Genomic DNA, 27,859 nt, shown 5'->3' with positions numbered 1-27,859 from the left:
CCCTTCTTCCCCTTGTGGATCTTGTTCCTCTTCTTGAGTTTCACCGATTGGGATTAGGGTTAGGGTTTGATTAAGTTTCGGGTTAGGGTTTCACTGTTTATCTACCCCATGCCGTTCTTCATGGGTTTGGGCTCGGATTCGAGTTCTTTTCTAATAAACCGAGCTCTCTGTCTTACTCGTTTCTTCACCCGATTAGGGTTAGGGTTATGTAACCATCTTCTTAGATCCAAACGGATCTAAACTGTTGCTTGTCGTTCATCCGTTCTAGATTTAAAAACCCTAGAAAACCTCGCTCTGATACCATTATTGTTCCTTTCTGATCACATGGTAATAGATCTAGCCGGGTACATCATCGTAAATGGATAACATGTACTAGTATGTGAACTAAATAGAGATTAGAGAGAGGAGTAGTGCTTGGTTACCGACCGTCATAGGGCTTCGATCCTGTCGGTGTTTTGGACCATCGGGTCCTCAACCAACTAGTAAATTTGTACTGCATGTTCCCAGCCTCGGATGGTAATGCAAAGAGACATAAGGATTATACTAGTTCAGGTGATGGGTACCCTATGTCCAGTTCGAGAGGTCGATCTTGTATTCCTTGAACCGAAATGCTCGTAGTAGGGGGTTACAAGCAGGGCGAGAGAGGGAGCTAATCCTAAGTCTCTTCATGGAGCGGTGTGGATTGCTTGGGATGTTGATCTCAAGTCGTAGAGAAGCTCGTGTGTTTGTCCGTGCGTTTGTGCATAAGTTCGTTGCGTGAGCCTAGGTCTAGTTGCCTGCCTCTCCCTTCGGAACAGCCCTGGTCCCTCCCTTTTATAGTTGAAGGGGGGATGAGGGTAATACATTTGCTAGCTACATGGCATCGTGCGGTCAGAGGTGGCATGTCCGAGCCCTGTAGCCTGTTCCTGTGATGGCATGGCCGATGGATTGGTCCATCCTTGCAGTACTGGGGCGACGCGCCGGTCACATCCAATCCTATGCGTCATGGGAGCTCTAGGGTTACCTCGAAGCGGGCGTGGCGGTCGGCGTGCGGGTCACTATGTGTTGACTGTGCGAGAAGCCGAGGCTCAGTTGGTGCCGAGGCCGAACCGTCGTGGGGGTCTTGGCAGACATGAATCCCGAGGTTGCCGAGACCCTGATGTAGATGGCCGAGGCTAGGAGGGAACAGTTGGTCTCGTACGCTGATTCTGAGGCTATGGTGACCCGGACTAGACTCCCCATGCCGCGTTGTCTTCGGGGTGGGGGTTACGTGGCACAGTGTAGTGCAGGCGTTGATCGTGGGCACAGCACCAGAACACAGTGGCCGGTAATCCTAGCCGCGCCCTGTCCTAGTCGGTATGGTGTTGATGCGACTCCTTGTCCCGTCGGCCACTCTGCGGTGTCGAGCCGTCGTCCGGCTGAGATTGCGGGAGCGGTTGACGCATTAAAGGGATGTGACGCGCTGTCGGGAAGATTAGTCGAGGCCGGAGCGATAGGTCATTGCCGAGCCAACCTCGAGCAATACGGAGAATCGCTGTCTTGTTCGAGGCTGTACGCGCGTCACCTCGGGTGAGGCGGAGAATGGGTTCCTTGTTGAGGCCTCCCGTGAGAGGCCTCGCGTGAGGCGGAGATTCGTTAGGCCATCGAGACCTCCTGTGCAAGGCCAAAGGGGAGGTGGAGAGCTGGTGGGCTCGGACGGGGCCGGTGGTTAACCAACGGCTTACCTTCTGGCTTTGTTTTTTATGGGGTTGAAATGGTTCTTTCGATATACGCTTGGGGTACCCCGTTTTATGGTACCCGACAGTAGCCCCCGAGCCTTAGGGAGAGCGTGAGCGCTCTCCTTGAGGTTTTGATGAGGCTTGACTTGCAGTAGCTCCTGGCGGGACGGTGTTTTGTACTTCGAGGCCTCGGTGGGTGTGCGCGAGCACACCCGCCGGGTGTAGCCCTTGAGGCCCTAGGGGAGTGGATTCAGTCCCCCAGGGTCTTTTTATCACGTTGAGCGAGAGATTTTATTGCATTTGCTGAGCCCGTAAGTGCGAGTTCGGGTCATGGGGTTTCGGCAAGGTCGTAGGAGGGGCTCCCGAGCCTCTGCACGGAGCAAGAGAGCGATTAGGAGCTCCCCTGACTTTTTGTACAACCCTCGCGCTTCTTTTTCGCTCGGAAGGAGTAGGGGGAATATGCCAGGCTACCCTCGGTGGGCGCGAGCGGTGACACTTCTGGTGAGCTGTTATCGGGTAGTCCGAGTGGAGGCCTGTGCCCCGTTCGCTAGGGGTTGGCTAGCGGTCCAGAGACACTCTCCAAGAGTACCAGAGGGTTTCTCTAGTGGGTGTCGGGGCTGTTCGCTAGGCCCTGGTGGCTCGGTGCCTCCCTACGGTGGGATCCCATTCGGAGACCTCCCTGCCGGTCTCGGACATGACTTAGGATGTCTCGAGTGATCGTTTTCTTGGGCCTTGGCCATATGCGGGCTCGCCCATAGTCGTCTCTGACTCTGTTGCCCTAGGGCAGCTATCGAAACACTAGGGGGGCCAGCCTTCAAACCCCTAGACCGTAACGGGCTCGATGCCCTTTATCACGTTTTTAACAAAACTTCTAGCGCGGGCTTAGGTCGCTTGTCTTTGTCTTTGGTGCAGGAGGAGCCCCCGAGCCTTCGCACGGAGCGAGAGGGCGGTCAGGGGTCCCCCTGACTTTTTTATCCGACCCTCATGCATCCTTTTCGTTTGGACAGAGGGGTTGTTTGCCGAGCCCATTCGGCGAGCCTGGGTCGCTGGGTCTCGGCAAAGTTGCAGGAAGAGCCCCCTAGCCTCTACATGGAGCGAGAGGGCCGTCGGGAGTTCCCCTGGCTTTTTGTACGCCCCTCGCACGTGAGGGTTTGTTTGCCGAGGCCCCCTTGGGTGCGAGCCTAGGTCATGGGGTCTCAGCATATCTACAGGAAGAGCCCCCTAGCCTCCGCACAGAGCGAGAGGGCCGTTAGGAGCTCCCCTGGCTTTTTGTACGACCCTCGCGCTTCCTTTTCACTCGGAAGGAGGGGTTGTTTTGCCGAGCCCCCTCGCGTGCGAGCCGGGGTCACTAGGTCTCGGCAAGGTTGTAGGAAGAGCCCCTTAGCCTCTGCACAGAGCAAGAGGGCCATCAGGGGTTCCCCTGGCTTTTTGTACGACCCTCGTGCTTCCTTTTCACTCAAAAGGAGGGGTGGAATGTGCCAGGCTAGCCTCGGCGGGCACGAGCGGTGGCACTTCCGTTGAGCTATTATCGGGTAAGTCCGAGTGGAGGCCCATGCCTCGTTCGCTAGGGGTTAGCTAGTGGTCCAGAGACGCACTCCAAGAGTACCAGAGGGTTTCTCTAGTGGGTGCCGGGGCCGTTCGCTAGGCCCCGGTGGCTCGGCACCTCCCTACGATGGGATCCCATTCGGAGACCTCCTGCTGGTCTCGGACACGACTTTGGGCATCCCAAGCATTTCGCTTGCTTGGGTCTCGGCCCCGTATGGGCTCGCCCGCGGTCGCCCCTGACTCTTTTGCCCTAGGGCGGCTATCGAAACCCCTAGGGGCCCAGCCGTTGAACCCCTGGACCGTAATGGGCTCGACACCTCGTTCCTTCGTTCGAAAGGAATAGGGTGGGGGGTTATCTCCACCATTGGCTCAGCAACGGCCGACGCACCTTTTGAGGTGATTTTCCTAGGGAGGCGGAACGACGCCTGCCGCTGCTGCGGTTGAACGCAACGTGGTGTCAGTGGATGGGACGTAATTGTTCCCACGATTAACGAGAAAAAGGTGTGCACGTGGGCGGTAAAATCGGATTGGGATTAACCGCACCGGATCTGGGGGAAACTTCCCCGATTTTGTCGCCCGTCCGTTTCGCCTTCACCCTGCATAAATACGCAATGAGCCTCGCTCCTCCCCACCTTACCTTGCCTGTATTAGCTCTGCCCCCATTGAGCCATCGCTAGAGCAGTGAGCACCGGGAAGAAGAAGGGAGAAGGGCGAGCCAGAGAGAGAGAGAGATAGACTCACCACCGCATTCGAACCCTCCACCGCACTCATGGCCGGCGACATCGTTGTCATCGAGGCGGACCCTTGGGATCCATCCGATGTCACCGTGGAGATGCTTCAGTCGCTCATCGATGGCGGACTCCTTCGTCCGGTGACCGACCCCAATAGGCCGGAGTGGATCGCTGCGTCGGGCGAGCCGGAGCCGAGGCCTCGCGACGGCTACGTCGTGAGCTTCGTGTCCTTTCACGAGCATGGCCTCGGCATCCCGGCGGACCGGTTCATGTGGGCGCTCCCGCACTACTATGGCGTGGAGCTCCACAACTTCAACCCCAACTCTATCGCGTAGGCGGCCATCTTCGTCGCTGTCTGCGAGGGGTACTTGGGGATTGCTCCCCATTGGGAGTTGTGGCTCCATCTCTTTTGGGCGGGGCATACCACCAAGCCGACGGGCATGTCGGGCATGAGGAAGGTGGTGAGGGCCGGCGGCTGCACTCTCCAAGTGCGCCAGGACCGCCAGCACCTCTACATCCTGGCCCAGCTCGCGTCAACTAATCATCGATGGTACAGGAGCTAGTTCTACCTCCGCAACGACGACGGCAGACTTCCCCCCTACACTAGGTGGATTGTGGGGAGCTGCCCGGTGAAGGGTCAAGATGGCGGACTAGAGGGGGGGTGAATAGTCTTTTCTAAAATTAATCGCGTCGGCTAACCAAAACAAGTGCAGAATTATAACTATCGGTCTAGCCAAGACTACACCCCTCTATCTATGTTCTCTAGCATCTTTCAAAGATACTAATCAAGCAACAAAGGTGCCGGGCTAGCTAAAGCTCACCTAACCAATGCTAGGAGCAAGGTCACACAAACCTATGCCTCTAGTACTTTAAGCAACAAGGGAGCTCCTACACATGCTAGTAAACAAAAGCACAAAGCCAACTAAGCTCACTAGCAATGCTCAATAACAAGGCAACCAATGCCAAATTAGAGAGCGCAAATACTTAGCTACACAAACTAAGCAATGTGACTAACAAGGTTACACAAACCAAATTAGCCATGCACGGGAGCTACTTCTATGCTACACAAGCAAGAAGGTAACTAGTAAGCTACACAAGCTATCTAATTACAAGAGCAACTACACAAGCTTAATATGTATAAAGTAATTGCAAGCTTGTGTAATAGGGATGCAAACCAACGGGAAGAACAAGGTTGACACGATGATTTTTCTCTCGAGGTTCACATGTTTGCCAACACGCTAGTCCCCGTTGTGTCGACCGCTCACTTGGTGGTTCGGCGGCTAATTAGCATCACCCGCTAAGCCTGCACGTTGGGCGCCGCAAGAACCTACCCCTTGAGTGAGGGTAGCTCAATGACACGCTTTACTAAAGTTGCTCTTCGTGACTCCCGCGGGGCGAGCACAAGTGCCCCTCACAAGCACTTCTCCAGAGCGCCGCACAAGCTTCTTGCGCGCTTCGACGGAGACCACCACCAAGCCGTCTAGGAGGTGGCAACCTCCAAGAGTAACAAGCACCACCGGCTTGCAACTCGATCACCTAGTGCTACTCGATGCAATCTCACGATGCAATCGCACTAGAATCGCTCACTCACACAATCGGATGATCACTATCAAGTATGTGTGAGATGGAGGGCTCCTAAGCACTCTCAAGCATGGACACAAAGTCCCACAAGGTGCTCTGCACTAGCCATGGCTGAAGGCCACTTCTATTTATAGCCCCAAGGGCTAAACTAGCCGTTACCCCTTCACTGGGCAACGGTTGGGCCGACCGGACGCTCCGGTCGTGTTGACCGGACGCTGGACCTCAGCGTCCGGTCGCCCGTAGACAACCACGTGTCCCGATTCCAACGGTCACTTGACTTGACCGGACATAGCAGCTTTCAACTGATTGGACACTGGACCCTCAGCGTCCGGTCGTTTCCAGTATGCTCCCAAGCATGACCGGACACGTCCGGTCGAACGTGATCGGATGCAGCACCAGCGTCCGGTCACTCTCCAGCTACTGCTACACTCCATGTCAGCGCGACCGGACGCAGGCAGTCAGCGTCCGGTGCTTTTGGATCTAGTGTCCGGTCACTTGACCGACGCTGGCATCTCCTCCATTCTCTTCACCCTTGCTCAAGTGTGCTAACCACAAGAATTTGCATCCGGACCCAAAACCCATCTCACCCCTGCAAACACCACCTCCTTTGTAAATGTGCCAACACCACCAAGTGTACATCATCATGTGTATGTGTGTTAGCATTTTCACAATCATTTCCCAAAGGATGTTAGCCACTCAACTTGCCACGCCACTCGATCCTAGCGACAATGCAAAGTTAGATCACTCGAGTGGCACTAGATGACCAATATGCAAACAAGTTTGCCCCTCTTGATAGTACGACCATCTATCCTAAACCCGGTCATAAACTTCTCTACACACCTATGACCGGTGAAATGAAATGCCCTAGGTTATACCTTTACCTTGCGCATTCCATTCCATCTCCTCCAATGTTGATGCAACACATGCACCAACATGATCAACAATGATATGATCCACTTCATATCATCATGTGATCATATTGGTTCATCGATCTTGACTTCACTTGCTCTTCACCGTTGCCATCGTCCATCGGCGCCAAGTCTTGCTTAAGCTTCACCGCCACGTGGTCCATCACTCCAAAGCCTTCGACTTGCCCTTCACGCTTGCAACCGGTCCATCAAGCCAAGTCTTGTCTTGATCTTCTCCACCTTGATCACATGACTCAATGTCATGTCTCATGTGCATTTAAGCTCCTTCATCATCACATGTGTGAGCTTTGCAACATCTCCAAGCCATTTTCACCTTCATGGCATATGTTGCTCACACACATGTACCTGTAGACTAATCACCTGTGTATCTCACATAAACACAATTAGTCCACCTAGGTTGTCACTTAATTACCAAAACCAAACAAGGACCTTTCACCCAGAGAGGTGGAAGTATGGCGTCCCAAGGAAGGATTAGCCCAAGCTGCAGCCGCTCCTGGAGGGGCTGCAAAGGCTGCAGGACCGTTGCCTTACTATGGCTGTGGTCGTGGCCACCTTCCACCACCGGAGGGTGCTGCCACTGATGGCTCGGCGGTGGCGCCTGTTCGAGATGAGGCTGGATGAGCCGATCGTGGGCAACCGGATGTCTGCCTTCGCCCTCTCTGACAAGGAAATTCTTCGCCGAGTGAGGGAGACGGTGGATGCGAAGCTGAGGAGCGGTGGTCTAATCACCCCTGTGATGCGTCCGTCGCAGGGGTTCCTCTCGCTGGTAAGTCACGCGCCACTGCAGCCCCCGAGCCCTCTCTGTTTCTTATTATTTCTTGTTCCCTTATGCGCGTTCGTCGTTCCTGCAGGGGATGAGGGATGTACGAGCCTCCCCGCCGCTCGTTCCTGAGGACGCGAGGCGGCGGGCGATCAACCGGGCACACATCGAGGCGCAGAAAAAGCAGAAGGACGCCAAGGTGGCGAGGTGCACAAAGCAGATTCTTGCGCGCAAGAAACTAGATGAGCGTCGCCGGTAGCAAAGGAAGGATGGCCTCCCATTGGAGGAGTCCCTGTCGCTGTCGCTATCGACGGATGCCTCGGACGGAGACGATGAGGGCGAGATGGGGCGGGGTCCCCTGGACCATCTCCCTGACATAGGGGAGACGGTGCTCGGGGCGTTGGCAAGCAGCCCGGCGCTCCCCGACGGAGGAGGAGGAGCTATCCCGGGGTCGGTAATCGCTGGCCCCGGGGCCAAGGCCGACACACCCGAGGTGCGGGCGCTAGGCAAGCGTGTCGTCAGCCCGGTGGGCTCGACGGCAGCAGTGGAGCAGGTGGCCGCGGGGGCGAAGCAACCGCCCCCACAGAGGACCGAGGAGGCGCCGGGGTCCATCGAGGACCGGCTGGCACCGGCGGATACAGAGGTCGTGCTTCTGCCACCGCCACCGCCACCGCCTTTGCAGACGAGGGTTGCTGTGCCGAAGCGGTTGCAGCCTCGCTCGAGGTAAGCGAATTTTTGGTAGAGCCACAGTGTTTTTCCGTTCATTCTTCGGTCTCGTGCTGACCCTACAAGTGTTCTGTTCTTAGTCGGAAGCGTCCTGCGGAGGTGCCTACCCTGGCGCCCCTTAGGGCGCTCAAGGTGAACCTTGGTTCCACCGCCCACTGGGTGGCAGAGGCACAAGCTGCCCTACAACGTGGCGCGGCATCGGCAAGGGATGACCCAAAGGAGCCAGCCACCCAAGGAGGGGCTGCCGAGGCGGCCTCGACACGGACGGGGGAGGGAGCGCCTACGCCCCACGAGGGCGAGGCCCGCGAGTTGGATAGGGCTGAAGTGCCCTCAGCTGCTGAGGCCGCTGAGGTCGAAGCCTCCTTGGTCTCCAAGGCTGAGGCGACGGAGGCCGGGGCGCCTAGGACCATCGAGGCCGCTGCGGTGGCATCGGAGCCCCCACGACCACCGAGGCCATGATGGCGGAGGCCGGAGCCCCCGGGACCACCGAGGCTGACATGATCGCGACGAGGCCGTCGACCCAGGAAGTGGAGATGAAGGCGGCGGAGGCCTCGGTAGCACCCTTGGGTCAAGGCCCGCTGTCGTTGTGGGAGAGTGCCCAAGAGGTGGAGGTCCTTCCGATCTCCTCTGATGATACTTCTCGGGCGCAGGAGATGGCCGACGCCGAGGTGGCCGGCGCCGTGGAACAGCCGGTTCTGACCCCGGGCGAGGGAAGCTCGGCCCTCGCACAGGTACGACCTGAGCCCTGTGGGTGGGATCACCCGCGTGTCCTATGGCAGAGCCGGGACGACCCTAAGGTGGAGCCTTTGTTCGCCCTCAAGGACGCGACCGAGGGCAGGCGCTGGGACACCTTCGAGCAGTACCGCCAGCTGGCAGAGCAGTCACTATAGACGGTGCTATCCATGGTGGCCGACGATCTGCCCAGAGTCGCCCAGGTTCATGCTTTCTTTTCTCACGTGGTGTTGTCTTTTTCCGAGTTTTCCTGTAGGGATTGACCCCTGTTCTGTTTCCCCCAAGAGCTCGAGACCTGGTCCCTTGGGAAGTCGGTCTTTCTCCAGCGGGAGAGGGATGTCTAGGACCAGCTTCAGTGGCAGAAGGGCCTTCTTGTCGGCGCCAACGAGCTCCTATCGGCGCGGAGCATAGAGGTGGAGGACCTTCGCCTTCGTTGTGCCGATGCAAAGGTTGAGGCAGCCACGACCCAGGAGCAGGTTGCCCCCGTGGTGGCGCGGGTCAAGGAGTTGGAGGAGGAGCTCACTCGCGTGGCCGGTGATTGGGATGCCTTCAGGTCCCAAGCCGAAGAAGCCACAGCCTCGGGCAAGGCTCTTGCTGGGCAGCTAGGAGCAGAGCAGAGCGTGCACCAGCTGACGAAAGGCGCCTTGGATGAGGCCCTTATGGTGGTCAAGGCCTCCTGGACCGAGGCTATGGTCTAGAGGGGAAAGGCCAAGGGTGAGTCCTATTCCCCTCGTTTTATTCGCTTTTCTTGTATTCGCCCCCTAATTCTTTGGTGTGATGCAGAGCTGGGGCGAGAGGCTTCCAGGGCTATCGAGACTACTCGGGTCGAGGCCCAGCGCCTAAAGGAGAAGGCCAAGGCTTCTCGGGCCGAGGCCCTGCACTGGAAGGAGAAAGCCGAGGCCTCTCGGGTCGAGGCCCGACGCTGGGAGCAGAAGGCCAAGGGTGAGTCCCGTAGGCTTCTATCCCTATTTGGCTTGTTTTCCTTTGCACTCAACCCCACTCCATTTCCTGTGGTGCAGAGTCGGAGGCAGAGGTCACCTGGGCAGCCGAGGCTTCCGTCGCAATGCAGGCGGTGCTTGAGACCGAGATCGGGGAGCACGACGCGCTGAAGGGTGCCGCCCGTACCACCTATGAGGCTCTGGGGGTCGAGGGGGTTCAGTCAGGCAGCTCCATTGGGAGTTGTCTGATTACATTGAGCGGTCAAGTGCGCGAGCGGCTCCGAGGAGCGCTGCATACGGGCGTCAAGCGCGCGCTGGCCGTCATCGCCTTGCACTTCATCGGCGTTGACCTCCAAGCCATCAGCGATGGCTACGTCCTGCCCGATGATGACGAGGAGGCCGACGCGGCAGTCACAAAGCTAATGGAGGCGGCGGAAGGCCCCAACATGGCGCTGGCAACATTGTTCGAAGAGGAGGTGGTCCCTCCCCCGCATCTGCCGATGTTGGAGGCCCTGAGCCTTGACCTGGGCCCAATAGGCCATGTAAATAGAATATGGATTAACCTTGTATCGTGATGCTTGTGGCCGTTGAGGCCTCTTTTTAAAGTGCTCGTGTTTCTTAGTCGTTTTTCTTGTGTTTCCGAGCCTCTGCCCTCTGTTGTCTCTGATCAGATTTCTTTTGCAAAAAACCTCCTTGGAACCTAAGCCATCCCTTGGGCAAAAGGTGGTGAGGGAGTGCCGTAGCCCGGGGGCGTAGGCCATCTCGTGACTCTACCGGCCTTCTGTCCCTGGAACAGACTTTTTGGTCCTTGGGTTCTTTACAACCGATTCGTCAGAGCGTGCTAGAGAGTTTGGCGTAGGGATTTTTTTGAAAAACGACTTAGAAAAAGGTGTGTGGGACTTAGGGGGGAGTCCCCCATCTAGCCCCCGAGGGAGGCTCGATTTTGCAGAGGCAGGGTCGAGTCTCCCTTATGATGTTATCGTATTGTCGAGACCCACGATGGGCTCGGGGGGGGGGGGTTCTTGAAAAATTAGAACAACTAAAGAACGCTTCTCAATTGTATTCCAAGAAACAATATACACAATGCTTAGAAGTTTAATGGTAAAAGCGACATAGCTATTCTATGTTCCAAGCGTTGGTGAAGATTTCGCCCCTCTCATTGGCTAGCTTGTAGGTCCTGGGCTTCAGCACTTGGGCGATGATGTACGGTCCTTCCCATGGTGGGGTCAGCTTGTGGCGGCCCTTGTTGCTCTGTGTCAGCCTCAACACCAGGTCACCTACCTTCAAGTCTCGGCTTCGAATGCGCTAGGCCTAATAGCGCCATAGGGCTTGCTGGTATTTGGTCGAGTGCAGCAGCGCGACGTCTCAGGCTTCCTCCAGTTGGTCGAGGGCGTCCTCATGGGCGGTGCGGTTGCTTTGCTCATTGTAGGCCTATAGCCTCGGGGAACCATATTCCAAGTCAGTGGGGAGGATGGCCTCGGCTCCATAGACCAGGAAGAAAGGTGTGAACCCCGTGGCTCGGCTTGGAGTGTTCTTCAGGCTCCAGATGACCGATGGGAGTTCGGCGAGCCATTTCTTGCCAAACTTCTTCAACTGGTTGTAAATTCTTGGCTTGAGGCCTTGTAGGATCATGCCGTTGGCACATTCCACTTGGCCATTGGTCCTTGGGTGTCCTACGGCTGACCAGGCCACACGGATGTGGTGGTCGTCGCAGAACGTCAAGAATTTTTTGCCGGTGAACTATGTCCCGTTGTCGGTGATGATGGTGTTAGGGATCCCGAACCTGTGGATAATGTTAGTGAAGAATAGCACTGCTTGCTCGGATTTGATTTGACTGATCGGACGAGCCTCGATCCACTTGGAGAACTTATTGATTGCTACCAGTAGATGGGTGTAGCCCCCGGGAGCCTTCTGCAGAGGCCCGACCATGTCGAGCCCCCATACGGCAAACGGCCATGTAATGGGGATGGTTTGGAGGGCCAGGGCCGAGAGGTGCGTCTGCCGAGCATAGTATTAGCATCCCTCGCAGGAGCGTACTAACTTGGTGGCGTCGGCAACCGCCGTCGGTCAGTAGAATCCTTGGCGGAAGGCGTTTCCGACGAGCGTCCGAGGTGCCGCATGGTGCCTACAGGCGCCTGCATGCAAGTCCCAAAGTAGGGACTGGCCTGCCTCGGTGGTGATGCATCATTGGAGGATGCCAGATAGACTTCGCCTATACAACTCGCCATCACAGAGGACGTAAGTTTTGGCTTGTCGCGCAAGCCATCGGGATTTGGTCCGGTCACTAGGAAGCTCTCCCTGAGCGAGCCAATCAAGAAATGGGACTTGCCAGTCCATGTCCTGGTCGGTCTGGGAAGGCCTGGTGTCGACTTCCATGACCTCGGGCTCGGTCGAAGGAGTCTTGGCAGCAGAGGGGGCGTCGAGCCCCTCGGTGGGTTTGGCTGGTGGGCCCTCTTCTGCTGCCGAGGCGTAGTCAATGGAAGGCTTGTGGAGGTCCCTAGCAAAGATGTTCAGGGGGGCCAGAGCCCGTGCCGAGGCCATCTTTGCTATTTCATTGGTGGCCTCGTTGTACTTCCGTGCGATGTGGTTGAGTTCGAGATCGTCGAACTTGTCTTCTAGGTGGCGTACCAACTACAGTACGCCTCCATTTTGGGGTCAAGGCAGTTTGATTCTTTCATGACTTGATCGATGACGAGCTGCGAGTCGCCCCAAACGTCGAGACGCCATACCCCAAGTTCGATGGCGATTTGCAAATCATTGACGAGGGCCTCGTACTCGGCCGCGTTGTTGGAGGCGGCGAAGAGGAGCCGCACCATATAGCGCATGTGTACTCCGAGGGGCGAGATGAAGAGTAAACCCACGCCTGCCCGTCTAAGTACATGGTCCAGCACTGTGTCTGAATTTGAGCTGGTGGCAGCTGGGTGTCGGTCCACTATGCTACAAAATCGGCCAAGACCTGAGACTTTATTGCTTTCCAAGGCGCAAAGGTCAGGGCTTCCCCCATGAGTTCGATGGCCCACTTGGCTATCCTACCCGAAGCCTCCCGGTTATGGATTATCTCTCCCAAGGGGAAAGATGACACCACGGTTATTGGGTGTGACTCGAAGTAGTGACGCAGCTTGCGCCGAGCTAAGACTACGGCGTAGATCAACTTCTGGATGTGGGGGTATCGTGTTTTGGTCTCGGAGAGCACTTCGCTGATGAAGTAGACAGGTCGTTGGATGGGTAGAGCATGCCCCTCTTCCTGCCTCTCTACTACTACGGCAGCGCTGACCACTTGGGTCGTTGCGGTGACGTAGAGTAAGAGGGCCTCATCTCTGGCCAGTGGTACCAGGACGGGGGGATTGGTGAGCAGTGCTTTGAGCTTGGCGAGGGCTTCTTCGGCCTCGGGGGTCCAAGAAAAGCGTTCGAATTTTCTCAAGAGGCGGTACAGAGGCAAGCCTTTTTCGCCGAGGCGCGAGATAAAGCGGCTTAGGGCCGCAAGGCATCCCATGACCCTCTGCACTCCCTTGAGGTCTCAGATTGGTCCCATGCTGGTTACGGCCGAGACCTTCTCTGGGTTGGCTTCGATGTCGTGTTCCGAGACTATGAATCCCAAGAGCATGCCTCGAGGGACTCCAAACACACACTTCTCGGGATTGAGCTTGATGCCCTTCTCTCTAAGGCATTTGAAGGCTATCTCTAGGTCATCGACGAGATCCTCGGCCCTTCTGGACTTGGCCATGATGTCGTCTACATAGGCTTCGACGGTTCACCCAATGTGGTCGCCAAAGACCTGGGTCATGCACCGCTGGTATGTGGCCCCTGCGTTTCTGAGGCCGAAAGGCATAGTCACATAGCAGTACATGCCGAATGGGGTGATGAAAGAAGTCACGAGCTGGTCGGACTCTTTCATCTTGATTTGATGGTAACCGGAATACGCATCAAGAAAAGACAGGGTCTCGCATCCCGCAGTGGAGTCAACGATTTGATCGATTCAAGGTAATAGGAAGGGGACTTTTGGATAGGCTTTATTCAAACTGGTGTAGTCTACACACATCCTCCACTTCCCACTTTTCTTCCTGACCAACACGGGGTTAGCCAACCACTCTGGATGGGATACTTCCTTGATGAATCTGGCCGCTAAGAGCTTCTGCACCTCCTCGCCGATGGTCCTGCGTTTTTCCTCGTCGAATCGGCGTAGGTGCTGTTTCACCGGCCTGGAGCCGGCCCGGATGTCCAAGGCGTGCTCAGCGACCTCTCTCAGTATGCCCAGCATGTCCGAGGGACCCCATGCGAACATATCGGTATTCGCATGGAGAAAGTCGACGAGCACGGCTTCCTATTTGATGTCGAGAGTGGCGCTGATCCTCAGCGTCCGGTCGTCAGGGCAGGCAGGGTCAACTAGGACGAGCTTGATGGCCTCCACGGGCTCGAACGTCCTGGCGCGACGCTTGGAGTCAGGTGCCTCGCCACCGAGCCGGTCGAGGTTGGCGATGAGGGTCTCGGCCTCTACGAGAGCCTTGGCGTACTCGATGCACTCGACGTCGTAGTCGTATGCATGTTCGTATGTGGACTCAATCGTGATGACGCCGTTGGGACCCAGCATCTTAAGCTTGAGGTAGGTGTAGTTGGGGACTGCCATGAACTTGGCGTAGCATGGCCACCCTAGGATGGCGTGGTAGGTTCCCCTGAATCCAACCACCTCGAAGGTAAGGACCTCCTTGCGGTAGTTGGAGGGGGTGCCGAAGCAAACAGGAAGGTCGATGCGCCCGAGGGGTCGCGTGCGTTTCCCTGGCACGATGCCGTGGAAAGGCGTGGCATCACCTCGGAGCCTCGATCGGTCGATCTCCAGGAGCTCCAGGGTGCTGGCGTAGAGGATGTTGAGGCCGCTGCCTCCATCCATCAATACCTTGGTGAGCCGGGTGTTGCCCACGATCGGGTCGACCACAAGCGGGTACTACCCGGGATTCGAGACATGGTCGGGGTGGTCATCTCGATCAAAGGTGATCGCCTCCCGAGACCAGTTGAGGTATCGGGGATTGGCCACCCTAACCGAGAAGACCTCTCGGCGTTCCTTCTTTCGCTAGCACACCGTAAGGCATGCCGAGGGTCCACCAAAGATCATGAAGGCGTTGTGCACCTCGGGGAACCCGTCGTCCTTGTCATCGTCCCGGTCACCGGCGCCTTTCTGCTTGGCGTTGTCGTCGGGGAGCCCGAGCTTGGCGTAGTAACCCCGCAACATGGAGCAATCCTCGAGGGCATGCTTTACCGAGCCTTAGTGGTAAGGGCAGGGTTTCTTAAGCATGTCGTTGAAAGGCCTGGGGCCCCTAGGGGCTTGGGGATTCTTGCGTTCTGTGGCCATGACCAGATCAGCCTCGAGGACGGCCTACTTCCCCTGGTGACCCTTTTTCTTTCTCTTGGGGAGGTGGGGAGCCAAGGCCTCGGGGGCCTCGTCCCTCCGCTTCCCCTTAGCGTCGTTCTCGGGGAAGATGGCCCCAACAGCCTCTTCGCCGGAGGTGAAGTTGGCGGCGATATCGAGGAGCACGGCAGCCGAGCGCGGCATGTTCTGGCCTAACTCTTAGACCAAGTCTTGGCAGGTGGTGCCGGAGAGGAAAGCCTGGACGATTTCTGAGTTGTCGACGCTGGGCAACTCGGTGCACTGTTTAGAGAAGCACCGGATGAAGTCTCGGAGAGACTCGTCCAGTTTTTGGCGATAGCTCTTAAGGTCCTAGGAGTTTCCAGGGCACACATATGTGCCCTAGAAATTCCCGATGAAGATCCTAACCAAGTCGCGCCAGTCGTGGATCTGTGAGGGAGGAAGGTGCTCGAGCCAGGCTCGCACCGAGTCTAACAAGAGCAAGGGGAGGTTGCGGATGATGAGCAGGTCATCGTCCGCGCCACCTAGTTGACAAGTCAGGTGGTAATCGGCAAGCCAAAGTTCGGGATTGGTCTCGCCGCTATACTTCGTGAGGTTGGCTGGTTGCCGAAACTAGGCCGGGAAATGAGCAGCGTGGATGGCTCTGCTGAAGACTCGAGGGCCAGGCGGTTCAGGAGAAGGACTGCAGTCCTCCTCACTGTCACAACGGCCACCTCGGTGCAGATGGTAGCCCTGGGCGGGCCCCTCATTGTCGTGGCGTCATCGCCTGCTGACCACCTCATGGTCTCCCTGTGCCTCACGTTGGTTGCCAAGGCGGTCGAGCAGCAAGGGGACCCGAGGGGCTATCGGTGCCCGAGCGGGCTCAGGACATACCGAGGCCTTCCTATTCTGTCGAGGCGGTGCCATGAGAAGGTTTGAGGCGTCCCCGCACCGTCAAGAGGTGGAACTCTCGGCTTGCTGCACTGCGGCGGTCTCAGGGAGATCTCGGAGCTCGCCGCGAACCCGTCACCCCTCCGTGGTGGAGGGATCGAGCATCGTGCGGACTAGCATCGCCGCAGCCGCGATGTTCTGGCTAGCGCGATTGAAGATTGGGGATTGCTCACTCCCTTCGTCCTTGTTGATGCGGTGGTGCACGTTGCGGGCCCTCTGTCGGGCTCCTCCGCCCTCGCTGTGACCTCGATGCTCCTGCTTGAGAGTATCTCGTAGCTGCTATAGGAGGAGTTGGTCTTGCTCGACCTTGGCCTAGAGCTCACAGAGCTATTCCAGGTCCGGGCGTTGAGGTCGTGCGGGGGCGAGGTTCTCGTTCCGCGCTGCCGGTAGGACAATGCGCGGAGGTGTGGCGGCACCTGCACCCGGGTGAAGCGGGGAACGGCTACCTGCCCCCTCATCCTTCTCGCCCGTCCTTGGCATCCCGAGCCCGATGTGGAAGCACTCACAAGTGGGGTCGTAAGCACCTTCGTCGTCGGAGTCTGAGTAGCCGAAGCAGTAGTTGCTTGCGACCAAGAAGCGGCGCATGGTTTTAGGGTCGTGGAGTTCGGAGAAATCCGCTCGTCAAAGTCAAGGGCGAAATGCTGGCGGCGTCCTGGGGGATCCACGTGAGCGAAAGCGTAGGAGGCAGCGGCATTTCTCAACCCAAAGGGGTATGAGGATGGTGCCATTGCGGGGCTCTGCTCCACCGGAGTTAGCTCCGCAGGACGTGGTGGAGCAGAGCTTGATGTTGGGGCGTCGCCGCGTGCCGCCGGCATTTTTCCCTTGTCCAAGCTCAGGCTAGACAGGTCCCTGACCAGGGATCCTATGCCAACAGCTGGGCGCGGGATGCCGGTGGAGCGCGGCACGCCGCCCTGAGCTTGGGCGGTGTCGTGGTGGTCCTACCCATGTCGCGCTTGACGAGCACAACGAGAGCGGCCGCCCGGGCGTCGCCTGTGCCTAGGCTGCCGGTACGTGGAGTCGTCGTCGGTCGGTGGGGCCCAGGGTATGAGGAGCACCATGTCGTACTCAAATCCCAAAGACATGAACTCTAGGCTCTCGAATCAGATCACCGTGCCAAGACGTAGTGGTCGTACGGGGTCTGCCATCCGGAACTTGTCGAGATGACGAAGCTGACACGTAGAGGCCCCTACCTGGCGCGCCAACTGTCGGTGTTTTGGACCGGCGGGTCCTCAACCAACTAGTAAATTTGTACTGCATGTTCCTAGCCCTGGATGGTGATGCAAAGAGACACAAGGATTATACTGGTTCGGGTGATGGGTACCCTACGTCCAGTTCGAGAGGTCGATCTTGTATTTCTTGCTCCGAAATGCTCGTAGTAGGGGGTTACAAGCAGGGCGAGAGAGGGAGCTAATCCCAAGTCTCTTCGTGGAGCGGTGTGGATTGCTTGGGATGTTGATCTCAAGCCGTAGAAAAGCTCATGTGTTCGTTCGTGCGTTTGTGCGTAAGTTCGTTGCGTGAGCCTAGGTCTAGTTGCCTGCCTCTCCCTTCGGAATGGCCCTAGTCCCTCCCTTTTATAGTTGAAGAGGGGATGAGGGTAATACATTCGCTAGCTACACGGCGTCGTGCGGTCGGAGGCGGCATGTCCGAGCCCTGTAGCCTATTCCTATGACGGCGTGGCCGACGGAGTGGTCCGTCCTTGCAATACTGATGCGACGCGCCGGTCACATCCGAGCCTGTGCGTCATGGGAGCTCTAGGGTTACCTCGAAGCGGGCGTGGCAGTCGGCGTGCGGGTCACTGTGTGTTGACTGTGCGAGAAGCCGAGGCTCAGTTGGTGCTGAGGCCAAACCGTCGTGGGGGTCTCGGCAGACGTGAATCCCGAGGTTGCCGAGACCCTGATGTAGATGACCGAGGCTAGGAGGGAACAGTTGGTCTCGTACGCTGATTCCGAGGCTATGGTGACCCGGACTAGACTCCCCATGCCACGTTGTCTTCGGGGCGGGGGTTACGTGGCACAGTGTAGTGCAGGCGCTGATCGTGGGCACAGCACCAGAACACAGTGGCCGGTAATCCCAGCCGCGCACTGTCCTAGTCGGTATGGCGTTGATGCGACTCCTTGTCCCGTCGGCCACTCTACGGTGTCGAGCCGTCGTCCGGCTGAGATTGCGGGAGCGGTTGACGCATTAAAAGGACGTGACGCGCTGTCGGGAAGACTGGTCGAGGCGGGAGCGACGGGTCATTGCCGAGCTAGCCTCGAGAGATACGGAGAATCGCTGTCTCGTTCGAGGCTGTACGCGTGTCACCTTGGGCGAGACGGAGAATGGGTTCCTTGTCGAGGCCTCCCGTAAGAGGCCTCGCGCGAGGCGGAGATTCGTCAGGACGTCGAGACCTCCCGTGCGAGGCAAAAGGGGAGGCGGAGAGCCGGTGGGCTCGGACGGGGCCGGTGGTTAACCAACGGCTTACCTTCTGGCTTTGTTTTTTATGGGGTTAAAATGGTTCTTTCGATATACGCTCGAGGTACCCCGTTTTATGGTACCCGACAGATCCAGTGGCTTCGTCCATAGTCGTTGTTCCGATATCTGCGTGAGGGCAGCGACGGTCGATGAAGACGGTGTCAGTGATGAGCAGTGGCGACCGGCGGTGAAGACCAATGGCGGCGCAGTGCAGTGGTGGAGGTGACGCAGTCCGGTGGCGACGTGGCTGGTGACTTCCCGTCACTGGCTATGCGCCCTCTAGATCGAGTTTAGGGTTTGTCGGTAGGGAGCTCGACTCAGGCGAGCCTCGTGACTTGAGTCGCCGGCCCCACCTCTATTTATTACGCGGTGTGACAGGGGTCCTCCAGTCATAGTGGACTAGACGTCCCCGATCAAGACACAGATCAAAGACCCAACTAAACCATTGGATCTAGTTTAGGATTGGAGATCAATCTAACACTGTTATCCACTAACATTAGCTAATCATGGACAAAATCCATACAAGATCGGATCGCGCGCACAGCCGCTAGCGCTAGTAGAAGGGCTCCGTACACCGAGCAATAGCTTGTGTGCATGCATTCCCTTGGCTTTTCCCTGTCCGTCCCCTGCCACGCCTACGCCTTTTGGCAGCCTCGTAGGCCAGGCGACCAGGCCTCTCCCTGTGGAAGCTTGGCGCATGTGTCCTCCGCGCACTGTGGCCTGTCCTCCGGCCCTCGCGCTCGTCACGGGACCGGGGGAAAAGGCAAAAGCGACGCAAAGCCGAGCAGAGGGGTGCAGATCGTGCAGTGGCAAGCAGTGCAATGCAAAGCGGGGGCAGAGCACGGTCGGGCAGCCCGGCACCCTACTTTTGCCCATCGCGTGCGGTGGCGCGGGGCAGAGCGGCATGTCGCTAGCTGTTTGGCGCCCTGTAACCTGGGGGGCGGGGGCCCGCGAACGTACGCGCGCCCGCCCGCCATGGTCCTCTCCTCTATCTTCTCGTCTCAGGAGCTCGACGTGTCTGGACCCTGGGGGCCTGGCCTGGACGCGACTCGCCCGGCGCTGTTTGCCATTGATCATTGATGAGGACAGCATGCTCCGGCTCAGGGCTGTCGCGTCGTCTGCATGCATTGCCTTCCGAGCTCAGCTCAGAGGGTCAGGACTCGGCCTCAGGCCAGCCAAGCCTAGCCAGGCCGTGCTGCACTGCTGCTGCCATCTTCGCGGTGCCTGGTCTGGTCTCTCTCGATCTCATTCGCGGTGGCGCGGTGCCATGGCATCCATGGGCGGGCGCGTTGTTCCGACGGCGAGGATCAGGATCGACGTGGCGCCGCCGCCGAGACCCGCCGCCCGGTGGGCTCGAACGTACGCATCACTGCGTCAGATGAGATGAGACGTGTACGGGGCAGACTGGTGGAGTGAATCGTTTTGGCGCTAGCGCTATCCTGCTTGCTTTATTACCGGCGTCGTGGACGCCGGTAAGCTGGCCTCTGGGCGCGCCCGGTGGTTAGGCGCTTAAGTGGCGCGGCATGTGTCTTTGTCCCTCCATGCAAGCGTGCTGTGTCCGCCCCATGCATGTGGCGTGCTCCGGCCTGGGATCGATGAGCCCAGCTCCTGTTCCGCTCTTCGTCAAAGTTCCGGCGGTCTCCGTACGTTGCGTACCACGATGAGCTAGCAATCTATAAATACTACATCGTCCCGGCCCCGTTCGTGACTTCTGAGCACGACAGATCGACGAGACGACAGCGCCGCTGAAGTCATCGATCGGGCGGGCTCTAGACGTGCGTGCCGCGCCGTGTCATGCGATGTGTGTTGATCGATGCTGTAGTAAAATCACACACGGATCACCACTCGAGGGATCTGAGCAAGTTGAAGACTCAAGCACACAGGCGCGGCACGGTGCAGGCGATGATGGGGATTGGGCCACTGGGAACCATGCATGCGACGCCAAGGTTTTTGGCCCAGTTACACACGTATACTCCCGGGGCCTGGGGTAGGGATAGTAAGGCCTGCTTTAGCTCAAAAAAAATTTCACACCAAACTATCACATCAAATCTTGTGGCACATGCATGGAATATTAAATATAGACGAAAATAAAAATTAATTGCACAGTTTAGTTGGAAATCGCGAGACGAATGTTTTAAGACTAATTAATTCATGATTAGCCATAAGTGCTACAGTAACTACATGCGCTAATGGTAGATTAATTAGGCTTAATAAATTCGTCTCGCAGTTTTCAGGCGAGCTATGTAATTAGTTTTTTTTATTAGTATCCGAAAACCCCTTCCGATATTCCCGAAACATCCGATGTGACATCTATAAATTTTGGCAAAATAGGCGAATTCGTCCCTGAACTATCGTGCTGGGCTCAATTTCGTCCCTCAACTATAAAAACGTCCGATTCAGTCCCTGAACTATCGTGCTGGGCTCAATTTCGTCCCTCAACTATAAAAAAGTCCGATTCCATCCCTGAACTATCGTGCTAGGCTCAATTTCGTCCTTCAACTATAAAAACGTCCGATTCAGTCCCTGAACTATCGTGCTAGGCTCAATTTTAAATTTAACACAGTTGCTTTTTTTTTAAATCTAATCTGGTTAATATACTGCTAAAACTTAGTTTGTTTTTTTTCTGAGCATCTTAAAGACCTCAAATTAAAAAACTTAAAACTAGAACGTTGTAGATCTCATCGAGAACTACAATTTTCATATATAAAGTATCTCCATTTGACCCCATATATGAGAGATACGATTTTTCCAATGCGATAAGCACTTGTACCCGATTAATATACTGTTAAAATATTATTTAATTTTTTTGAGCATCTTAATGACCTCAAATTAAAAAACTCAAAACTATAAAGTTGTAGATCTCGTCGAGGGCTATAATTTTCATATAAAAATCATCTTCATCCAAGATCGTATAAAAAAGATATATTTTTTTCTAAGTTTGCACCTTGTCGCGTCCGTCTCCTGGGCGTGGCGCTACAGGGCTACCGCGCACACGGGAGTGGCCTAGTGAGGATTTTTATATTTTTTTATACGATTTTGGATGAAGATGATTTTTATATAAAAATTATAGCTCTCGATGAGATCTACAACTTTATAGTTTTGAGTTTTTTATTTTGAGGTCATTAAGATGCTCAAAAAAATTAAATAATATTTTAACAATATACTAATTGCGTACAAGTGCTTATCGCATTGGAAAAATCGTATCTCTCATATATGGGGTCAAATAGAGATACTTTATATATGGAAATTGTAGTTCTCGATGAGATCTACAATGTTTTAGTTTTGAGTTTTTTTTTAATTTGAGGTCTTTAAGATGCTCAGAAAAAAAACGAACCAAGTTTTAGCAGTATATTAACCAGATTAGATTTAAAAATAAAAAAACAAATGTGTTAAATTTGAAATTGAGCCCAGTACGATACTTCAGGGACTGAATCGGACGTTTTTATAGTTGAGGGACGAAATTGAGCCCAGCACGATAGTTCAGGGACTGAATCGGATGTTTTTATAGTTGAGGGACGAAATTGAGCCCAGCACGATAGTTCAGGGACGAATTCAGCTATTTTACCAAAAATTTTCATTTCACGAACTAAACACACCCTAACACACATATTGTAACACCTGTAGCTGTAGCAGTGTAATAGTAATATATACATGGTCGCATGTAACTGTACATTTCACTAGTTTTGCGAGTGAATAGCACTTGGTAAATGTCGCCTTATACCGGCGTAGCAGAGTAAAGTAGGAGTACTCCCTCCCTCGTTCGAGGAAAGAACACAGTTTGCACAGTGTCATAGTTTAGTATTTTAAGTTCTGTCAATTATAGATAAAAAATTATTAATATTTATAATATTAAATAAATATTATTAAATTAATTACGAAATGTATTTTTTCATAATATATTATCTTTGAGTTGTAAATGTGACTAGTACTCACTAAAAATTTAGTTAAATGTAAACTACTTTTATCGGGCACGTAATCTATAGTTATATGGTTAAATACGACACAAGCCAAGCCGCGGCTGCCACGCACAGCAGCTACAGACAGACACATCATGCTGCATGGTCGTTTGGGTTAACTCAGCTCGTGTTTAGTTTCAGGAAATTGGAATTTGGGGTTACGGTAGTACTTTCGTTTTTATTTGTTAATTAGTGTTTAATCATGGACTAATTAGGCTCAAAACGTTTGTCTCGCAATTTCCCACCAAACTGTACAATTAGTTTTTTTTGTCTATATTTAATGCTCCATACACGAGCCGTAAACATTCGATGTAATAGATAGTGTAGCACTTTTTTAAAATTTGAGGCGGAGATAAACAAGGCGTCGCCGCGCGCGAGCCAGCGAAGCGAGAATGCGAGATCGGGAGGCAGGCATCTTCCTGAATCTGTCCCAGAAATGACTGCACAAACTGCTGCTGCCTGCTACCCGGCCGTTGACAGCATTTATAGGGACGACAAATGCTTGGCTCGGTGACCACACCACGCCAACACCGCCAAAATGCGACTAGTAGCAGTTGAGCAGTAAAAAATGTTTTTACTAGCACGCATAACTTGTCATGACACGCTCGTCGGAACATGGCTCACAGTTGACAACTCGTTCTTTTGTGCTCTTAATTAATGTTTATCGTCCGCATGATTTGATCCTTGAACTGTATTTTAATTAAATACTACAGTACATAATATCTGAACTTAGTACAGATTGAAAACACACACACACACACAAAAAACTGGACGGAACTGTAAAGTTGGGCCATGAAAGCACAATTACCAATTTCTCATCCCGCTAGGGTAAGCCCTTGGCACCGTAAAGATGGGCCACAAACCGTCTTCCCCGGACCCGGCCCATTTCTCTCCGCACAAAACCGTCCTTTTTCATTTTCTTATCGTATCACCACGGCTCCAGAACCTTCTTTCTCCATCCATTCGTTGCCAAACAAACCCCGTCCAAACTCCAGATGGCAACGGGGAAATCCCCGTCGGGGAGTGCCTCCCTGTCCCCGTCCCCGTCACAACTGTCGGGGCTCAAGCTTCTCCCATCCCCGTCCCCGAGCGGGGAATTTATCCCCGCGGAGATCCCGTCCCCGTTTCAACTGACACAGGCCATTAGAATACAACCATATAAAAGTGTAGGAGAAGAACAAATTGAACACCGGGGATCCCCATCCTCGTTTCAACTGACACAGCCAAGAAGAATACAACCATATAAAAGTGCAGGAGAAGAATAAATTGAACACCATAAAATTCCAATAAAAATAAGGAGGCACCATTGCACAAGCACGCAATGCATTGGACATACATCATTACACTCAGAGAGCATCTAGTAGCACACAGATCTGGAGGGCGGGAGCAAAAGCAGGCTCCGATGCACAAGCACGCTGTACATAGATGGATCTAGTAGGCCCTCGTTCACTTTGCAAATTTTTTTAACCTGATGAATAGTATCACTTTCGTCTTATTTGACAAATATTGTCCAATCGTGGATCAACTAGGCTCAAAAGATTCATCTCGTGATTTTCAACTAAACTGTGTAATTAGTTATTTTTTTACCTACATTTAATACTTCATGCAAACGGCTAAAAATTGATGTGATGGAGAGAGAGTGAAAAAACTTGAATTTGGATGGCATCTAAACCAGGCCTAGTACTCTGATTCTACACAGAAGAAGCAGGAGCAGGCTCCAACGGATTTGAGCCGCACCTCCACAGACCACGTCCTGTCCCTTTTGCTTGCTCGGCCGTTTCTTGCTGGATTTGAGCTACCGGTGTTCTATCCTTGGAACGCAGCACAGTATGCAACGGGCGCTCGGCGTATGCCCGTATGGAGATGCAGGTGGCCAGGTGGGGTGCCTTGTGCGAACTGCTGAAAGTGGAAGATGAGGCCTGAAAGGGAGAGGGCGAGACAGAGACGGAGGCTGGTGGTGGTGCTGTGTCGGCGCGTCGGCGGAGTTTGTCTGATGCGGGAGGTGAGATAGATAGAACTAGGGTTAGCCGTAGTATATATATTCGGCTGCGTTGGGCCTTTAGTGGGCTTTCTCTGTACGCGTCTGCGTAGCAGCTTAGCGGGCCGGAGATACGGGGAACGGGGACGGGGAACACCAAACCATCCCCGTCCCCGTCAGACCCGACGGAGACCAATTTCCTGCCGTTTAGCCCTATCCCCGTCCCCGTATAGGGAAATACCCTGCGCGGAATCCGGGATCGGGTCCCCATCTTGCCCTCTTCATAAGCCGGCAGAATCACGGACCCGCCTCCACTGCTTGCCCACGATAGCCCTGAGGCCTCGAGAACGGCTGGAAGCACCGAGAGCGCTCCGGAGATGTCGGCGGACGAGCTACGGCTGGAGCTGGACGACCTGCGGCGGCTGGAGGGTCTCGCCAAGCACCCCCGCGTCCAGACCCTCCTCGTCAACGAGATCCGCAACGTTGAGGCAAAGGTTGCGCCTTTTCTTCTTCTCTTCTATGTTTTGCCCCTCTCTCCCCATTTTCTCGTTCTCCCCGCCGATCTCATTCGGCGCCTGGGTGGACTCCGATCCGTTTCTTCCGATTGTCTCTTTGCGCTGTCTCATAGCGATTGCGATGGCAGTTGGCGAAGGCAACCGAACCGTCGCCGGAGCCACTGGCGGCGGCTTCCGCGCCCGCTCCCTCTCCCGCGGCGCGTCCTATTTTAAGCTACGTCACGTTGGGGTCGTTCAGCTGGGACCAGGACAACGAGAAGATCAAGGTATGTTGTTACTTGTTTTTATTAGTTTGGTCCCGTCAATTGGTTTGTATAACCCGGCATTGCATTTTTACCAATCGTCTAGTCTCCTAGGGCATTAATCAATTGCGGATGACAGTGCTAAGTTCTGAAAATTATCGAGTCGCCGCTATGTTTGGCAAACAACGTTTTCGTTTAGTATCAATCAAAGAACTGTGAATTAGGTGAAGACTATGTTGGACCTATTGGATGGAGCTATGTGAATAAATTGCCAGCCAGCCTTTTCTGGCATCAGACATGGATTGGATATTAATATAATCTATCATTCATCTTTTGCACCAGAAGTTCATATTCTCAAGAAAGAAATTTATTCATCTTGCTCACTATTAGTATATCTCCAGTAGTCCGGTAGTTTTAAGAATTATGCGCAACTGGAGTTAGAAACCACTACTGAGATCATGGTTGTCATGAAGCTACGACCTCATAATATTTCTTGGTGCATCATTAATGATTAAGATGAATTCATATGGTACATTGAAAATTCCAAATCCATTTATTTTCCAGCTCAGTTAGTGCTTATAGTTCATATATGACTTTCATTCTGTTAGTTAGTTCACCAAGCCAACATATAGTGCTTAATCATTTTGATAATATTTTGCTCTTGTTTGACTTGACTGTACCCATGTCAGATATATGTTTCCCTTGAGGGAGTTGAGCAAGAGAAGGTGGAGACTACTTTCAAGCCAACATCAGTAGATGTAAAGTTTCATGATGTCAAAGGCAAGAATTATCGGTGTGCTATACCAAAGCTCAACAAGGAAATTGTTCCTGAGAAATGTAAGGTTGTGGTGAAGCCAACAAAGGTTATTGTTACCCTTTTCAAGGCTTCTAAAGGCAACTGGTTAGACTTGCACTTCAAGGAAGATAAGGTACTTACCATGCTGAGTAATCTAATTGTCTTTATGATTTTCAAAGTTCAAATTGTTCTAACCTCTTTGATATTGGATTGCTCTGGATGACTAAAAGTTTGTCTGTAGGACGCTATTTTTATCGACTTTGTCAACCGCACACTAAAATTTCATACCTAGACATTAGCTAGTTTCTACTTTCTAATGCCTCGTGGGAATCACATGGATGATAATCCAGTCAATTCAGTTGGTTGGGTTTACTTCCACTCCTGAACGGAACATACTGTTCTATTGAGGCAATTAGGTGAAAAAAATATTACTGGCTGATAAACTTTTTTGCATTGGATAGGTTATCAAGAGCTCACCGCACTGATTTATCACTAGGGATTTGTAAAGACTTCTCTGTGTGGGCGAATTCTGTTGTTATCTTGATTGCTGGAAACTACTTGTCAAGTACTCAAGTTCCATGTATCACCATTGTTGGATCACTGTGCTATCTTTTATTTTCGGCCTTCTATTTGTTGTGGTAGTTTTTGGGGTGCATATCTGGTGAAAATGGCACAAACGTTAGAAATGGTGTAATTTCATAAAAAGCATAGCCTTATAAATTTAGAAGAGGTTTGAAAATTTTTAGCTCTAAGTGGGGTTATGATCTGCATTCATGCAAAATTTCAGGTCTAAACTCAAATCATGCTTAAAATAAAAAAACGAATTTCAGGGGTAATAGTGTAGACAATTTTGCCCTATATTGTACGTAAACTTTGTCTTTTAAAATATATTTTAAAAATCAATCAAGTTTTAACTTGAATTTTGTCCTATGTTTGTTTTTATGAATTTGTACCCCATCCCCAACCTTTATCACCTGGCCTCTTTGGAAGGTCTTTTTCTACATTTGGAAATATCGATGTAGTTCTTCTGTTGTTACTAGTAAAAAAACACGTGGTGCTTTTACTGACCATTTTCTCAATTATTTCATGGAAGTAGGTGCTTCCTCCGGCCAAGAAAGAATAAAGTACTAGCTTTCTTTTCTAAGTCAATTCATCTCAATTTTACTAAATTTATAAATAAAAAATATTAATATTTTTTATACTGAATGATTATCACTAGATTAATCCCTATTCAGTTGTAGAACTAGTGGTTATAGTGAATGAGCAACCTTGTATATATGTGGGATATATTTTTATACCTATTTGAAGTAATAAATAGTGATATTATTTTCTCAAGTTTAGTCAAGTTCAGAAAATTTTGACTGGTTTGAAACCTAATTTTGCGGTCTTTTGGGGATGGAGGTTGTAACAACTTGCAACCATTTGTGCAAACCCTAAAGCATAGATTTGACCAGTGTTTCTTGGCACCGGTTTGAATACTGCTAAGTTTGTTACCTGACCCTGATTACTACTGGTCAGACTAAAGTTTGTTTTTGTTGACAGGTCAAGCCAAGCATGGACAAGGAAAAGGACCCGATGTCAGGAATTATGGACTTAATGAAGGTAAATAATTTTTCCCATATGGATTAATTGAGAATTTCTTGTGATCATTCTATGACTTTGTTACATGCATTCTGTACAGAACATGTATGAGGAAGGCGACGAGGATATGAAACGCACAATAGCCAAAGCTTGGTCTGATGCCAGGTCTGGGAAGACGACTGATTCGCTGAGCGGATTACGTTGAGCTGGTATAATCAGTTGATGGACTTCTGTTTCTGATGGTTCGAACAGCGTTACAATGTCTTGTTGGTGTTAGTGCTTGTTTATCTTATATTTGTGAGTGAAGTTGGACGTGCCAGGCATATTGAAATATCTCCTCTTGAACGGAGAAAAGTCCAACAAGTTTTATGGTTTTCTGATTGCTGCGGAAGTGAAATAATGGTAGTAACAG

General features: G+C 53.2%; 2 protein-coding genes across 2 annotated transcripts; both read left to right on the top strand.

Moving 5' to 3' along the window:
* The first annotated feature begins 7,586 nt into the window (after positions 1-7,586).
* On the top strand, positions 7,587-8,428 carry LOC136455221 (uncharacterized). Its single transcript, XM_066455345.1, has 2 exons — positions 7,587-7,966; positions 8,050-8,428. Exons 1-2 carry the CDS (start codon positions 7,587-7,589, stop codon positions 8,426-8,428), a joined length of 759 nt encoding a protein of 252 aa, XP_066311442.1.
* Positions 8,429-24,589: 16,161 nt separating this feature from the next.
* On the top strand, positions 24,590-27,829 carry LOC136453267 (uncharacterized). Its single transcript, XM_066453845.1, has 5 exons — positions 24,590-24,807; positions 24,957-25,094; positions 25,760-25,999; positions 27,409-27,468; positions 27,548-27,829. Exons 1-5 carry the CDS (start codon positions 24,691-24,693, stop codon positions 27,650-27,652), a joined length of 660 nt encoding a protein of 219 aa, XP_066309942.1. The 5' UTR covers positions 24,590-24,690; the 3' UTR covers positions 27,653-27,829.
* The last annotated feature ends 30 nt before the right edge of the window (positions 27,830-27,859 follow it).

Source organism: Miscanthus floridulus, chromosome 5, assembly GCF_019320115.1.
Source record: "Miscanthus floridulus cultivar M001 chromosome 5, ASM1932011v1, whole genome shotgun sequence".
NCBI classification, from domain to species: domain Eukaryota; kingdom Viridiplantae; phylum Streptophyta; class Magnoliopsida; order Poales; family Poaceae; genus Miscanthus; species Miscanthus floridulus.
The sequence above is the reverse complement of the archived record's forward strand: the minus strand, read 5'-3'. Positions and strand labels throughout refer to the sequence as shown.